The 16651-nt window shown below is 50.9% G+C and overlaps 1 protein-coding gene across 2 annotated transcripts; it reads right to left on the reverse strand.

Moving 5' to 3' along the window:
• Window positions 1–594: 594 nt before the first annotated feature.
• Window positions 595–12527, reverse strand: CILP (cartilage intermediate layer protein). Of its 2 annotated transcripts, none has more exons than XM_075044603.1 (9): window positions 12433–12527; window positions 10572–10698; window positions 9243–9326; window positions 8215–8268; window positions 6588–6773; window positions 5088–5402; window positions 4871–4979; window positions 4249–4406; window positions 595–3613 (listed from the first exon to the last, which is right to left on the reverse strand). In XM_075044603.1, exons 2-9 carry the CDS (start codon window positions 10630–10632, stop codon window positions 1272–1274), a joined length of 3309 nt encoding a protein of 1102 aa, XP_074900704.1. In that variant the 5' UTR covers window positions 10633–10698; window positions 12433–12527; the 3' UTR covers window positions 595–1271. The 2 variants fall into 2 exon arrangements, with proteins under 2 accessions (XP_074900704.1, XP_074900703.1); XM_075044602.1 differs by lacking the exon at window positions 12433–12527 and adding an exon at window positions 10847–10989.
• Window positions 12528–16651: the final 4124 nt, after the last annotated feature.

Consider the following 16651-nt stretch of genomic DNA (forward strand, 5'->3'; position numbering starts at 1 on the left):
CTCGATTCCACTCTAGAAGCAGTGGGGCCTTGGTAGGGCAATTTAATAGGTCACTTGGAGATGGATCACTGTCTGTCTGACCCCTCTGTGGCCATCTGTACATTCAGCTAAGAGCAGCTTCTCACCCAGCAGCATCCTGCTCGCTGCTGCTGAATACGGAGGGAAGTGTATCTTCTCCCTGTCTCTGCACCTCCCAGCCCTGCTCTACATTGCCTGGTTTCCTATCATCCTTAAAGCATGAGTTCCCAGCCCTCTTTTCTCCCCATCTTGTCCCACTCTGAGAGCCCTGCTTCTGCCTCCTTAGTTCATCCCTTGCCCAGACCTGCTGCTCCACTTCTGCCAGCACTGTTGCTGACTCTCCACTTCTCAAGCTAGGGACAAATTCCCTGACCACAGCATGCCATGGCCGAACCCTGGACCTGGGGGAGCACCAGCTACCCACCAAACCCCTCACCCGTACCCAGGATCAGTCTCACATTGGGAAAGCTGTGAGCTGTTTGTGAACAGAAAGGTGAAATTTTGCAGGTTATTCTTTGGTCAACTCTACAATTGGTTTATTTACTTCAGCATTTCAAACACAAAAGCAACACAGCATTGTCAAAGTTACAAAATTACTTTTTTTATTAACCTACCCTATCAATAGAGCATGGATTTTCTTGTCAAATAATGCAAGAAGCAAGAAAAACCTGTAGTTTTATCCATGTGGAGCCTACAAATCCCCATGGCTTCTCTGTGCTATTGAGCATGTGAGTTCTTAGAAATGCAGCTGCCGGTAGTTTAGCTTGAATACAGTCATTCTAAAACAAGCTAGAAATAAATAAAATACTTACATTTCAAGTACAAAACCTTGCAGTTGAATTCAGTATGAGGAAATCAGTTTATTCCTTTTCATGTTGCCAACTACTGTACAGGTACTTGGGCTGGCAAAGTCTGCAGATGCAGAACAGAAGAATGTTTTATGTATGTGACTTAATTGAATCAGGTGTTTAGTCTTTCCTTTAGGCTATCATGTGAAGCTGTTTAATGTCAGGCAGAAAGAAGATTTTTATGGATGCATTTCATAAGACATGAACTCGCTGCCACTACTGGCCCCCAATTTTTGCCTCATGTCTTTCCTTTCTGGTGAAAAAAAAAAAAAAAAGGTGCACCTTAATTATGTCTCAAAAATAATGACACCTACTAGCTTTGAATTAAGTTATTAGCAGGTAGGTGTTTCTTTCAAATTATATTTAATCGAGTGTGAGCGACTTTACTAAGGCTCCTATACAGCTCTAGTATGTGGGAGAACGTTGACCTCTCATCGGGATCCTGCCTTGGGTGGTTCGGCGGCTTGCTGGCTGCCTTCGGTACGCGGGGCTCTCCCCTGGCAGAACCAGTATGGACTGCTGGCCCGAGTTCCTCTGAGACTGGAAGATGCTTTGTTCCGCTGCGCTCCTCTCCGAACAGGTGAAAGTCAACCCAATGCCAACGTTGCTCTTCATGGTTCTGGAGGTGCCATCAGACGTGCCATCGAAACACCTGCCCAGAGCGATTTCCTTGGCGATCCTCGGGTCTTGATCAGTGACGGTGTAGATGCCGTAGTTGTGTCCCAGGGGGTCGAGAGGTGCCAGCATTGTGTACTCGCTGGAGTCATTGTTTGTAGCCATGGGGAGGTGGTTCACCAGGTACTCATGGAGCATGCTGTTGACGCTTACTCGGCGGCAGCTGCCTTGCGGGACCACTTTCACGAGCGTGCGGTCCACACGGTCTTGGTCAAAGAGCATGCCGCTGCACTTGAACTCCAGGCAGGCTGCTGACACGTCGGGCTGCTCGGAGTCACGAACGCTGCGGACGTCCCTGATGCCGTAGAGCTTGCCAATGGTACGCGGGTGCGTCCCACCCATGTTACGAGATCTTACGTTCACTTCTTGGGGTCCATTTATTTTTACTTTAATGTAGCAGGCCCTAAATTCCATGGGCTTGGGCCACCATGCCAGGTAGTCATCGGTCCAGCTCATGAGGTCATCTTCACTGAAGGGGACAGTGTTGTAGTCGTACCGGTCTCCCTCTATCCTGTAAAACCTGAAGTGAGCAGCATTGTGTGGAGCTTCCTCGCATTCTTTTAGGTTTTCATAGGCATAAATAGGGCCGTTGTTCTCTTCTGGGGAATTAGGGCTTGGCTTGGCCATGTTAATGCTGAATGCTGTTTTCTTAGTGTTGGAGTCCTCGTGGTCTGTTCTCCTGTAGTTGAGCTTGTTGAGATACGGCTGTGGGACCCCAATAGCATTAGGGTTGAGTTTGGGAGCAGAGGACACAGCTTCAAGCTCTTCGCCCCCCATGCTTGCCAATATATAAGCTGCATAGGCCTCAGGGTTTTGCTCGTCGCAGAAGGCGGGCACGCAGGCGCCGTTGGGACCAGTGACCACGCTGTCAAAACGGCCCCATGCTCTGGGGTTGGAGGAGAACCCTGGTTCTGGCTCCATGTTTATAATAGAAATAACAACCCCTTGGATCTGCTCACTTTGCAGAAATCTCTCGCTTCTGTAGGCTCGGACTTTGACGTAACACCGTCTGCTCTCTGGGACATCCAGGTTAAAAAGCCGCCTTTCTTTGATCTCCATGTTCCCAACCAAAAAAGTTCTCTCCTCCCTTTTGCGCCGTCTGCTTTTCTCAAGGTTGAAGTCCCCTTCTTCCTCCCATAATCCTGTCTCTGGGTTCAGGGACCAAAGCTTCATCTCTTGCAGGTGCTCTGGCATCTTGACCTGAGCAGCATCCAAATGAACCTTCACATCTTCTGCATTAAGAGACTCGGTGCCCTGCTCATCAGTGAAGTCCACAGAAAACATGCCATACGTGCGGAGAGGAAATATGTCTCCTTCCTCGTCTACAAAGTTCAGGTCACTTTGTGTCACAGAGGCCGTTGAGATGTTTCTTGGGTCCAGAAATGTCACGCTGGCTTTCACTTTGCCTCTGTAGGCTTCTCCATTTTTCCTATAAAATGCATTGGGTGGAATTTCTAATTCGGCAATTGGATCATCTTCTTCCATTTCTCCCAAAGAAATCACATTGGTTTCGGTGGATTCCAGTGTAACAGGGGCTTTCTTTCTTAGTAGCTTGATGTCATGAAACACAGCACCTCCATTTTCCTTGAAGGGCAGAACTTTCGTTGTGTTCACAAACTTCTGCAGCCGATCGACAAAAGTTAGAACAAGTCTCTCCGTGTCTGCTGGGATGTGGATGGAGAAGGTTCCCTTGTAGCCGGTCATACTCACTCTCTTGTTGCCCATGTAGATGTGGCCAAACCTCAGTGGCTCACCGTTATCCGCTGCTGTGGCTCTGCCTCGAACTGTTATTTTGGTCTCAGTGCATTTTTTGCAGCCGCATTCTACAACAACTTTAGTGGGGAGCGTGTACCCATTGCAGGAGATGTCTCTGGTTTCCATCTTGGACACCCCACAGCAGTAGGCAACGTTATCCTTACACCGGAGTCCCTTATCCAGCTTCCCAGTGCAGGTCTTCGCTGGGCACTTGCCCACGTCGTAGTAGAAGGAGTTTGTTGCTTTTTGGAAGCAGTCGTGAGGAAGTCGGATGAGGTGGCTTTGGGGTTGGGAGTTGCAGGCTGCCTCTTGTCTTCCTGTTGAATAGGATTTCTTAATGAGCAGCATGAAATAATTGTACAGTCATCACTATGTGGTCTGAAGCCCTCAGAGCTAAACATTGCTTCCAATAACAGTGAGGTTTTTGCAGCCATAAAACAGGTGTTTTGCAGGATTTTGGTTAGCTGAATTTATCTGGCCTCTGTTTTGGTGAAGCAGGTGCTTGGTTTTAACTTTAGGAACGTGACTAAGAGCAGTGCTGTTTGCAGGAGTGTCCCAGCTCCTGCTTACCCACCACTGCCATCTAACTCACCCTCTGCTAGATGTTCTGCAGCTGCCTGGCTTTTTGGCTAGGGACAGACTAAAATGTGTCCCAAGGTTTAAAAAAACCCTAAACAAACAGGAATATGCACATCAGGCAGCAAGCACAGTGAGAAATCTGCTGAAAACAGCAGATTGAGCTTGGCAGGTCACCTGCAATCCAGAGCTCCAGTTTGTAGACAGCATCTGGTTCATAACCAGCTCACGCAAGCTTATCTGCTAACGGATGCATGAAATAAAACCCGCATATTTTTCCTGCAACTTTTCTTTCCCACATGTATCACAATTTCTGGTTTCTGCACGCTGCCGCCTCCCCAGCTGCTTGGAGAGCATCATGCACATTTTCTCTTACCTATGACAGCAAGCTTGGCAGATTGGGATTTCGCCGACCCACCGGCACTGCTGGCCTTGCAGAAATACTCTCCAGACTGGTCTCTGTTCAGGTTCTTCAGAATCAGGTTGTTTTTATATTTGTATAAGGAGGGATCCAGCAGTGAGCCATTGTGGTACCTGCCAGGAACAGGCAGACGGTTAAGGGGACAGAGGCTGACTGCCCGGCCAGAGCAGAGCGAAGGCCAAATCCTGCATCTGCAATGTGGATTTTGCCAGACCTCTTGCCTCAGTTTCCCCTCAGTGGCATCACCTAAAAATTATTCCCCATCCCCTGGCAGTACTGAGATGTGGCTGCCAGGCAGCTGGCAGGCAGGCAGAGCTGCCAGTCATGCCTGCTGAGGTTTTTCAAACTCTTATTTGTATGTTTTTCCAGTAAGTCCCTCGGCAGATGACATTACTGCACCTGTGAGAAATTCCAGCTCTGCACATCTCGAGGAAACCATCATTTGCAGCAATTGGTTCTCGGCATATTTAGCTGTTTTATAGCTAAAACCCCCCACCTTTATGGAGATGGTAAGGAGAGAAACGTTGAGTCTGTGGGACAGCTAAGACTTCTGCCTGATCGAACTTGAATTCCTTACCAGAAATAGCGGTCAGGGGCTGGGCTCCCAAGGGCATCGCAGCAGAGTGATACGCTCTGTCCCACTCTCCTGGCTTTGTCCTCGGGGCTCCTGAAAATGTAGGGTTTGCCTGTGGGAGGAGGAAACGGCCATCTCATTACTCTTCCAGACCTAAAATCACAGTTTATTTCTGATTACTGCATAAAGCCTCCTGCATTCCCCCCCTCTTTGGGACTACCTGATCGTTGCAGCTGCACTTGGATCGCCAGGTTTCTTCTGTTGCTCTCAGGCACGGTGACAGTGGCTGTTGCATATTTGGCTTTCTTTATTTTAAGTGTGTTTTTGCCATCGGGACAAACCCCTGGGATCCTAAACATGCCCCTGTTGTCGGCTGTTGTCAACAGCTTGAGTTTCTTGGCTTGCAGGTAGACCCGGGCATCGACAGCGGGCGACCCATCCTCAAGAGAGACCTTCCCGTGCAGGGTTGCATCCTCGCACATGCAGGCGTCACAGTCGGCGTTGACACGGCCCATGGGGCAGGTGATGTTGCAGGCTGGAGGAGAGGCAGGCAAGTCAGAAAGCAGCCTGGAGTCCCCGTAATGCTCACGGCACAGTCTCGCGTCTGCTTTTAATTTAGATGCAATAAGGCAGATACTGCATAAGGAATAAATTGTATCCAAACCGTATTTTTACTGATTATCAACAGCTGTGCATTAGAAACACAGGGACGATGTCATTTTGAACCTGACAATTAGTAGAAAGCAGCCACGTGGATATTGTTACAGCTAGGAACTGTTATTTACCTTCCCCAAAGGGCTGAATTTCGGGGAAATTTGAATCCAGATCAGCATGTGAGCTCTTAGCTCAACCCTGGCAAAATTACAAATCCAAATGCCTTAAACTTTGTAGGTTTCTGTTACCAACTCATGCCCAAAAGTCATGGGTTTGGTCTATCTTAAAAGCTGTCACCCCTTATTCAGTGCTATCCTGGCTTGAGCAGGACATAGGTTAATTGCCAAATGAGCATTACCCAACGGGTTTAACAAATACAAATGGTCTCCCAAACAGTGATTCTGAAACATTTTCATTGCCTGCAGTGATAAATCCTAAATAACGATCTATGTCTTCCCAAGGCAAGGGCTCAGCTCATTCCTTTTATAATCACAGAGCATCCCTGTACAGCAGCTACCTGATAATTTTTTTTATAGCTGGAAATGCAAGAAATCAGGGAAAACCTAAAACAACTTTCCTGGAGAAAACATAGACTATTTTCAGAATGATTTGTTTAAAAGGGGATTAGAAGAGTAATTTTAAAAGGGGATTAGAAGAGTAATATAATTAATTACAAGCCCCTTCAGCAGGGGCTGTGGCAATTCAATATTCCCAACTCTTCCCCTTCCTGGAGATTGCATGGAGGCAGCTGCCTGCAGTCGCTGACTCCACCTTGAGAGCTGCTGTTATAACAAGATTAATGAGATTTTTCCTATATGCCCAGGATCTTTATGGGTCCCTGACGATTCCCCGTATCTGGATTGCCCCCTTATCTTACTATTTGGCTATAAACTCCCCATGCCCTGCTCCCTTAGTACTCCCCAGCCCTTCTGGGGAAGGCACCAGCATCACGAAATTCTGGGAAGGGAGAGAAAGATGGTAAAATGACAGTGAAGGGAATACAGTGCCTACACAGTGGTGAGATCAGGACATCATCCCCTGCCCGTAAGTGAGGTTATAGGAGCACCTGAGCAAACATGTCCAATGCAGAGCCGCCCTTCCTCAGTTGCTTCGTTACAGTGCACGCCCCAGAGGCGTTCAGCTAGGCAGGATCTGGTACGCTTCTGCACACCGGTTTGGCCACACGTTGCTGAGCACTCACTCCATTTCGACCATGGAGACAAAAACTTTTTTGAATCTTGCACAAGTGGACCTTGAATAACATCAGTGGTGTGTTACTGCGATGCACATTACATGTACAGCTGCCTGAAAACAGGCGGTTGTTTTCTTAGCAGCTTCTATATAGCTTCTATAGAGCTCAGACTATGCATTTGGATATTACACGCCACATGGATTAAACAAACTCAAAGCATGCTCAGGGAGCTGGGAAATAAAGCCGGAGGAGGCATCTGAAGGCTTCTGACTTAATTCCATGCAGGCTACTGAATTCAGGATGATTAAGATAAACTCGAGGGGAGCAAAGTGCATGCAGCTCATGCTTAGTGTTGAATAACTTTGGCTTAAAGGAAATCAAACACACATTGTCATTTAAATGCTGTCTGAGGGTCAACGCTCGCCTGCATTTCAAATGTGGTTAAATAAAAAAAAAAACAAAACCCCCAAAAGGGTAAATTTGTTGATATTATCATGTTGAATGTCTTTAACCGTACTTAAACATATGTTCTCTATAGGGGAAGCATGTGTCCTATTGTGAGCACCAGTTTTACTGTATGCAAAATAGAAGCCTAAGATGCTACCGAGCAGGCTGAGCGTGTTAGGGGCCAGCTGATATGTAAAACACAAAGAGGCTTTATAGAGAGTTTAATATGTGGTTAGATTTTGAAAGGAATTTCTTTAACGGGACTACTAGATGGTATTAATTTAAGCTGCTTTGAATGAGTGAGATCCACTCCAAGTCTGTGGTTTGGATTTATTTTTAAATGACAATGTTCTAACAATGTTTACGAGGATGCGCCTATGACTAAAGTTTCTAAAAATGAGGTTTCTTAGAGACGTGTGCCATGTCATCTCCCACACCTACTCTTCCACTCGATTTGTAATGAACCAGGTTGGGTTATTTCCTAGAAAGGCAGACAGGCACACGGCTGGACTGTTCCAATACTGATGGTCAAAAAAGAACCCCTGGTTTACAAAAGCAAGTGGCTGGAAAAGACCATTTGAATGCGAGCAGCCACGGGAATGTTATATCTGGTTTGGAGCAAGCACTCGGATTAGGTGGGTGAGTTTTTAATCTCTTGGCACGTCGGCATCTCCAAGTTCAGCATCCCAAGTGGCGCATCCATAGACCGTATTTAGCAATTTGGGGGACATGGTCCCGGCCCAGGCAGCACATGGATAAATGTCCGTCTGTACTTGCCCCAAGCAAAAATTTAACGTGTAACAGATTAAAGTGGGGCCCTAGTAAGATCCTAAGCTTATTTAGGATTGGCTGCCTTACTCTGCAGGGCTGGTGATGATAAGAAAGGAGGAGGGGAGTCCTGCAGAGGAAAAATGGCATTATGTGGCTCTGGGTAGCACCTCGATAGCAGAAAAAGCAGAAAGCGGAGGACAAGGGAGAAGCTGAGGGGTTGAGCGCCAGCGGAGACGTGGGGAGGGACAGGGCTACCCCACGGCACCAGCCGGCAGGAACGTACTGCGTCTGGCGTAGGCGAAGGTCGGGTCTCCTCTGTGAGAGCTGCTTCTTGTACCTGCGGGCAGAGGACGTGCGGGGTGATTTGGGCAGGTTTTGCCTGCTCCCTGGCTGAGCACCCGTCCCTCCCACTGGCCTGGCTGTACCGAGCCTGGCTGCTCAACCCGACCAGGTGTGGCACACCCTCTCCTGGAGGCAAAAACTGAGTTTACAGCTCACTGCTGCCAAGGGCAGACGCTTTAGTTTCCAACTGCATTGGTCAAAACCTCAAGATTTTATTTTATTTCTCCCTAGAGAAGCAGGAGTCAGCCCCTGCTCTGTGAGCCCCAGCCTCAGCATCACTGCCTTACGCCATCCACTTTGAGGGGAAAACAATTTTCCTGATAGTTTTCTTAAAAATACCTCTCAGCTGGTGGAGGGGACCTCTGAGTGTCCATGTTTTCAGTGCTTTGATTCCCCCCAACAGCTAAGAGAGCTGCTAGGAGTGGGATGGGAGGCTGGGAAAGTCCCTTAATCCCTTGGCTATGGCATCAGCATGTCCAGCCCTTTCAGTCCCTGCTGGAATTTAAATCCTGAGTGCTGGGCAGTAAAGCTTGAGGGGTCAGGGTATCTCCTGGGGATTAATGAGCAGAGTGGGTTCTACAGGTAATTAATGCCCCACAGGCTTTAATTCTTGCAAACTGTCCCAGGTGTGGGGACAGGCTGGGCAGGGGAAGGGCAAGTCAGAGCATGTGTTTGCCCATCCCTGGGCTCTCCTCGCCCTCCCAGCCCACATGTGCCTCCCACAGGAATCGGGGCTGTGGTCACGCACTTGACCTTCACTTTTCCAGGAGAGGAGCCAAGAGCATGTGTCAACGATAGCCAAAACCCTACAGGAGGCTGCAGATGATTAACATTTATTCCATTGCCTAAATGTCCTCACCTACTCAAATAGTATTGTTCAGTTGTAAATTAAGGCTGAAAAAAATAATATGCATGCAAACACCTCTTGTCCCGGCGAGGGAAAGCTGCCCGAGCTGGGAAAAAACTTACTCTCCAAGCTGAGCATTACCAGCGGGCTGAAGGTTTTCTGTCCTATCTGGATCCTGCCGAGGGCTGGTTTCAGAAGCCTTTGACCTAAGGGTCAATAAGTTAGAGATTAAATTAGATTAATAAGAAATTCATTAGATTCAAGGGATTGGGCCTCCTTAGGCTCAGTTTTTCAGATTTCCCTTTTGACTCGTTAGAGCCACCAGTTAGAGCTCCTGTGGGATGCAGTGCAGGAGATGCCAAGTGAAGTGTGTGACAGAGATGTTCCACAGCATCACTGCGGCTCAGGTGTGATGCAAATTTGCCATTTCCCTTATCACCCAAGAAAAACTTTTTTGTGCTTTCTGTGTTGGAGCAGCTCAGATCAAATCATCTTTTCATAGCTGGAGATACAAAATATATCCTGCCTCTCTCTGTCCAGGGAGAAATGAACCCAAGGTGGATGAGGTTGGTTGTCGCTATGGGGCATGGACTGGTTTCTGCAATTACTTGCTGCCTGCATGCCCAAAGGGAGCTTGTGGTCGTGGCTGGTTCCTGGGGTGCTTGCTGGGACCAGTCCCATTTAAACTGGGGAGCTAAGCCCGAAGCTGCCCAGCACTGGCTCTCGCCTGTGCCCAGCTCCCAGGGGCTCAGCACCTCCCTAGTGACAAATTGACTCTCCCTGGTCTTATCACCAGGCATGTGGCCAGAGTACTTTGGGACAAAATTCCTCTATAGCCTCTGAAAACAAATCCAAAGAGCCTGCAAACAGGTTTTCTCTGCAAGACCCGCTGGAGCAGAGGGGCAAGTTGCTTATCGCTCAGCGCTTTGGTATGTGCGACCTGCCAGAGCCAGCAGCAGACAGATCCCGTTACCTCGCACATCTTCTCCTGGAGAAGAGCCACGTTGCTTCTTCCCAAGGGCTCAGCTCAGAGACTGGGCTTGGTTCGTGCTCGGGCGATAGATGAGGTACTGGCCAGGGTGGGTCTGCTCAGAGCAGAGGGCAGCCGGGATGGGAGCCGGGGTGCGGGCTGGGCACCGTGGAGTCTCGGGGGTGGCAGGCAGAGATGGTCCCAGCACATCTAGTGGGCAGGGGGGGGTCATCCCTGGTCAACCAGAGGCTGGCTGGCTTGCAGACGGGCCTTGCCCCTGCTCTGTGGGCTGGATGGACACCAGCTCTCATCTAGAAGTCGTTTGGCTGGATGAACCCTGCGCTGACCCACAGCAGCACCCGGCATCAATGTCGAGCCCGTGTCTGCTGGCTCAGCGGCCGCCGGCAGACATGCCTTCATGCCGGCATGCCCGCGGGCAGGGGATGGCACAAAGACAGGAATAGAAACGTTTAACCTTCACCTAAAACGGATGTGGCTCCCAGGAGGAGGATGAGGATGATCCATGCTTTTGCGGTGAGCATCGTTGTCTCCAGAGGTGGCTGGGGGCTTCTTGGAGTATCTGCAGCCGTCCCACACCTTCCCCAGACCTGTGGAGACAAGTCCGGCTGTGTCAAGGCTCACCTGGGGTCTTGCTGCTTTCAGGGAGCTTCTCCCAGGCTGAACCAGTCCAAAACATGCTGTGGGGCCGCTTATAGCCCCTGCCCACCCATCCACCCCCAGAAGTCCCCCACTTACCCCCCGAGGGGGAGCAGCAGTGGCTCCCCATCTGCACTCACATCCCCTCCACTTCTCGCCATCACATCTGAGCCCAAATCTATTCTGCAGAGCGCTGTTTTGTAATGACATCTCTTTAAAGTGCCTTTTAACAGCTTAACTGCTTCTGCAGGGATGCTCTCACAGCCCGTGGGGCTCCACGGGCCCCCCCGGCACCCTGCTCTGCCCCCGACATGAACAGGAACATCTTCATGCCTCCATTCCTCTGCCTGCAAACTGGGCTTAGTGCAACAACAGCATCTTATCCCAGTACATCGTGGGAGCGTGGGGAGGGGAAAGGCTCCTGAGTGCCTCTGAAAGCGGAAAAGCCCATGCACAAGCCAAGTCTTCACTGCAAATGTGAGCAAGAAGCCAAATATTCTCCTTTTTCTGCACACAGAGATGAGGGACTGAGGCTTTGTGTTGTTCTTCCTCAGCTCAGCAAATTCAGATTTTGTTTTAAGTGAGCCCATTAGCCCTGCAGTGTCAAACATTTGGGTATTTGATTTCTGAAGGTACCCATGGAACTGGTGTTATCTTGAGTGACACTAGCTGGAATTCCAGGTGCTTTATTTTATGCACCTAAAATTAATGAACTTGGGGGGTGAAAATTTTGCCTCAGCCTTTCAGCGCCTCAGTTTACCCACAAAAGGAGGCTGACAAAGAGCAGCCGGCAGTGAGAACACCCTGTTATTTGTAAGTGGTATTAACCATCCCCTCCGAGACCGGGGAATGTGGGACTAGGAAATACTTTGATTATGGCTCAGCAAATCCCAGTCAAGCAAAAATAACAAGCAACACATGAGTGGTGTTTTGTGGGCTTACGGCGGGGTTGTGAACTTGCAGCCAGACAATAACCAGGAAAAATTAATCCAGGCTGAAAGACTGTTTCCCACTCGGCGGCTATTTTGGGAGCTGTCTGCGACTTGTTCGGCGCTGGGTTTGGAACGGGATGGATCCCTCTTTCCCTGGGACATGTGATGCTGGGAAAGGGGGGATTCGAGTGGCCGGATCCCAGTGGTGGGGAGGGTTTGGCATCGCCGGCGTCCCCTCTCTGGCAGGAGGCTGGGGGAGCCAGCACGGAACGGAGCCGTGGGAGATCAAACAGCCCTGTGTGAGCAAACCACTGTCTCCCTCCCGAACCCCCCGCTCCAGCCATCCCCATAACCCTGTCCCGAACCTATTAGCTGGGATGAGGAGGGGAGAAGTGGGATGCAGAGAACCGCATCCCCACTGATGTTTTCCAGCCCGCAGCCTCTGTGCCTTCATCTGCCCATCATTATTTTCCACCTTGCCCTCAATCACAGCCACTCTTAATTACACCACCTTAATAACACAGCAAGATTATATAACCGCTAGCTGCAACAAAGGGGAAAAACTTAGCAGGGTTGGGGTTTTTATTTTGCTCTTACCTACAAAAAACATAAAATCCACAATTAAGGAGAGTCTTGTCCTCTCGCCACAGAGCCGCCAGTCAAGCTGCGGTCTGGGGGCGAGGCGAGGGCTTGTCAGCTGCGGGTTAAGGGATTTGTAGCCAGTTGGGAAGAAGAGAAAAAATTGCAGCTTACCGAAACCTCCCCTGCGCTGCCGCCGAGCTGGCCTGTGCGCGAGCCTCCCCGCAGCCGAGGCGGCGAGGTCGCTTATATAGCCCGGCGTGTTGCTTAGGGGATGGCAGCGAGCCACCGGCCGCCGAGCAAAAACAGATCGGACGAGCGAGGAAACCGCAGGCTGAATAATCCCTTAGCAAGGTGATGGTAAACACAAACCCTCAGCTAAACAGCAGCCGCCAGGGCTGGAGGCAATGCCATGGCATGGCAGGGTGCTGCAGGTGGTGGGGCAGGGCACAGTGGGGGTACCACGTCCTGGTGTGGGCACCGCATCCCGGCACAGCACCATCCCTGTTAGGGGTTCGCCCTGGGTCTGGATCCAAAATAGATGCTGCTGAGTGTTGAAGATGGAGGTACAGCATACAGGCACACAGTGCAATGAGTTTTGGGGATGCTTTTGTGGCTTTTGCCTGGTCTGGGACAAACATGGTGCCCACCCAGCATTGTCCGTGGGGTTCCCACGTTTCGTGGGTGTGGGGCAGGGCTCGGCTGGGCACTGTCCCCTGTGCTGCGTGCACTGCCCACGCTGCCCACTCGCCTCTGCCCCTGTGCTGGCTCTGGTAGGGGTCAAACGAGGATGCTGTGGGGATGCGAGGATGTGGGACAAAGCCAGGTGGGTTGGTTTGGACACCTGGGGTAGCACAGAGCTGCAGAGGCAGAACCATCCTTGCAAATAAATGTGACTGTGTCTCACTCGAGCCACGGGGGGAATCTAGCAACGACCTCTAACGAGAGCTCCCCACCTGCCCCCGGCCAGCTTCAACCCCCCCAGGTCTTTCCTCCCTCTGCAGCCACGTTTCTCCCATGTAGCCCACAGCAGCCGGTCCTGGCTCAGGGCTCCTCGGTGTTGCACAATGCGTGCGGCCATGTGCGAGCGAGTACCACCCGCGCATGCAGTCCCGGGCACTGTGGGGCTGTGCTGCTAGTTTGCTGCGGGAGTCTGGTGCGAAAGCGTGTGCTTTACATAGTGGGAGGCATCTCTGAAGGCTGGGGACAGGCGTCAGGGCAGCCAGCAGCGTGCGGGATGTGCCAGCGGTGTCCTGGGCTGCCTCTTAGTAATCCTTGCCGGCCCTGCTGCCAGAGGGAGCGGTGCAAGAGGAACATAGATCAAGATGTCACATAAAAAATAATTGGTGGTGGCCTGCACCAGCTCCCGTTTATGTTTACGAGGGAAAAGCAAAAAACACCTGGGATGTGCCAAAAAGTGGCAGAATGTTTGTCCGGTGGGCAAGGAGTGCCTGGTGAGCTGGAGGCCCCAGACCTGCGAGATAAACACAGAGCTCAGCTGCATTTCCCCTCCGTGATGAGGACTAGATGTGGGAAAGGTGCCGAGACTGAGAGCAAGGAATTAATCTTCCCCGGATGGCACCTACCTCCTGCTGTGGCCGGCCCATCTCTAGCACAGCACTGATGCCTTGGCAGGCAGCTCCAGTCCCACTGGCTGCTTGGCACATGCTGGCATCGATTTCCATGGGTCACACTGTGGGATAAGGAAACGTGCTGTTCTGCAAAAGGAAAAAAATGTTATTCTTTATGTTATGGAAACCAAGTTATAGCTCTAGCCCAGCGCAGCTGCAGGTGTTTCTGCATGGGATTTTGCAGCCTCTTTAGCACAGGTGTCTCCTTAGCATGGGTGCATCCTCTCCAGCATGGTTCCTGCAAGACAAGCTCAGGAGCCACGTATGCAGCTTCAGGAGTGGGTCTGGGACACATAAGTTCATGCAAAAACCAAGTCTCTAGAAAAGTCCGGTTGTGCAATCTCTCTTGGCTTGGCCATCCCTCGCTGCAGCTCCAGCATGTGGCTGACACTGGATGGAGCAGCACGAGCAGAGCCCCAGATATTTCCAGCACTAAGCACCACCGGCTGCACCGTGGCTCTGGGAGATGGTCAGCTGCTTTCCATCCACCTGAGATGGATGATGCCCTGACCTGTGGGGTGGAGGGGACAAGCGGGGTGCTGCCCCATGCCCAGGGCGGTCACCCTGCAGGGCTGTAGGACCCGTGGCCAGCAGGGAAGGATGCATCCTACACCAAACTGCTCTTATCTTTCTGGCTGTGGGTTCAGCTGTCCAGGGCTGGTGTTTCCCAATGAAAGAATTGGTGCAGCAGAGCCGCAGCCCCACGGACACATTCCCCTCCCAGATTAACCGCGGGGGGCCGGCCTGCCTGTCATGGGATTTTTCCATTCTTTCATCACCAATATGTAATTACAAAGCCATAATGTATTTATGTGAACACTGCCATGCTTAATGCTCCCCCCCACCAGTGCCAAGGCTGGGGCAGTGTAAGAGGAATATGACAGCGGATAGTGCAACAGCAACTCCCCTCCATGCTCCTTCATAGTTGTCTCCATCACTCTTCTTGTGTCCCTCTAATAAATCCAGAGGAAAACCAGCCAGTGATGCTCATACCAGCTATTTGTGCCTCCCACCCTTTCCGACATGGCATCGGCAGAGTGACCATCACCAAAAGCCAACTGGACTGCACTGGGAGAGCGGCAGGGACGGTGGGGCTGCTCCCAGGGCTGTGCATGGGATTTACAGGCTGTGGGATCTTTAAATGCTCTGTGGGTTCCATGAAATATCCTATAGGGTTTATGAAATACCCTATGGGGTCCACGAAGTGCCCTTTGGGGCTGATGCTGTGCTTAGCTCCCCGCCGGCTGCCCCCATCCTCCCTCCTCGCACCCTCTTCACTCCACTGAAGAGAGCTGACGGTTATTTTCCCCTGCTGCGTGTTTCTGCTCTCGCTCCTGTTTACGGAGATGGGAATTAAAATAACTGATTGATGACTTTGTTCCATCCCAAACACTTTGGGGAAGTTTGCGTGGTTTAGGAGGGCGAGCTGGGAGCTGGGATTTCATTAAGCACTTGGCTCCCAGCGCTTCTCCAGCCATGCTCCAGGGGTGGCTAATGTTGTTTTTTAAATCCTGTTTTGCTATCCCAGGAGCCGGACTGGCAATTTCCATGGTTTGTAGGAGAACTTGGAGATGTGGTGGGTCCCCGGAGTTCACTCTGAGCTCTGAACCACCAGCAAACCTCGCAGCCACCACAATATTGTTTCACTTAAGCCCTCCTCTACCGCTTCATCAGCACAAAATCATACTCCAGCTGCCTAAAAGCTTTGGAAAAGAGCCCAAAAAATGAACTACTGGAGTTTGTTTTTATTGTGTGGATGAGGATTTACAGGCTGTGGCTGGGAGAAAAGGAGTGAGTGGGCCTTTCCTCCCTGGCAGCATTTACTTAGGAGCTAAAGCCTCCACCATGGTTGAGTGGTGCTCGGCTCCACGTACATCGTTTATGAAACAGATGCAAAATGCACCGCAGAGGGGAGATGCCATGAAAGCCAGGAGCCAGGGAAAGACTGATTTTAGCTCTGGAGGTCAGGAAGGCTTTTTCTGGAGCAGTGAAAGAGCCGGGAGCTGGGGGAAAGCAAGTGGCTGTGGCAGTGCTGCTCTTGGGGCCGGCCACGGGATGAACCTCCAAATGTCTGCTGGCACCAGCGCAACCTGACTGACGCCCCCGGCACATAAAAGTGAGGGTGCCTCCTGCTCTGTGATCACATCTGTCAAGGAAAAGGGCTTTTCCTAGTGTTTTTGCAGGGTATGGCTGTTATCTGAGTGCCCAGGGACTGTTACCTGCATCCCTGCTGCACACATACAGCCTCGCGTCACCTGGAGAGGGGTTCGCTGGTCACTGGGGTATCCTGGACTGTCAAGCCCTGGGATTCCCCTGCTGGATGCTGTGTCCGTCCCTGCCATCTCTCCTACCACGTCACAGCTCAGAAGAGCACAAATGGGAGATGCTATGAGAGTGCCAGAAGTGTCTCAAAAGCGAATCAATCCCCTTTTAATTACATTGCTGAGCTGGGGAAATTAAGATAAGTATTCTGGCTCATTTAGAAACTCTCTGTGAGATGGAGAAGGCCATTATTTTTGAGCCCTCCATGAGTAATGCTCATCCTAGCCTCTCCCTGCACTCTGCCTGGAGCATTTACTCCTCGAGGACACTTGCAGGGCAGCATCACGGTGCCATGTGCCGGTACGACACCAATATTTGCTGGGAACATCCTGCCGGCAGGTGCGGGCTAGCAGCAGGGCCTGAGTTATTGCATGATGTTGGACTGGTGATGGAAATGCCATCGCAGGACACAAATGGGTGCGATGGGAACGCAGCCAGGT

This window comes from Buteo buteo, chromosome 13 (genome assembly GCF_964188355.1).
Source record: "Buteo buteo chromosome 13, bButBut1.hap1.1, whole genome shotgun sequence".
Lineage (NCBI taxonomy): Eukaryota > Metazoa > Chordata > Aves > Accipitriformes > Accipitridae > Buteo > Buteo buteo.

Bases quoted from the DNA above. Each gene is read 5' to 3' on its own strand.
- CILP (XM_075044602.1), bottom strand. From the start codon at position 10,957: ATGTCATTACAAAACAGCGCTCTGCAGAATAGATTTGGGCTCAGATGT. The intron at 5,403-6,587 runs GTGCTCCTATAA...CCTCTCCTCCAG, and splicing joins CATTGGACATGTTTGCTCAG to CCTGCAACATCACCTGCCCC. The intron at 3,614-4,248 runs GTAAGAGAAAAT...CCTATTCAACAG, and splicing joins TGCCAAGCTTGCTGTCATAG to GAAGACAAGAGGCAGCCTGC.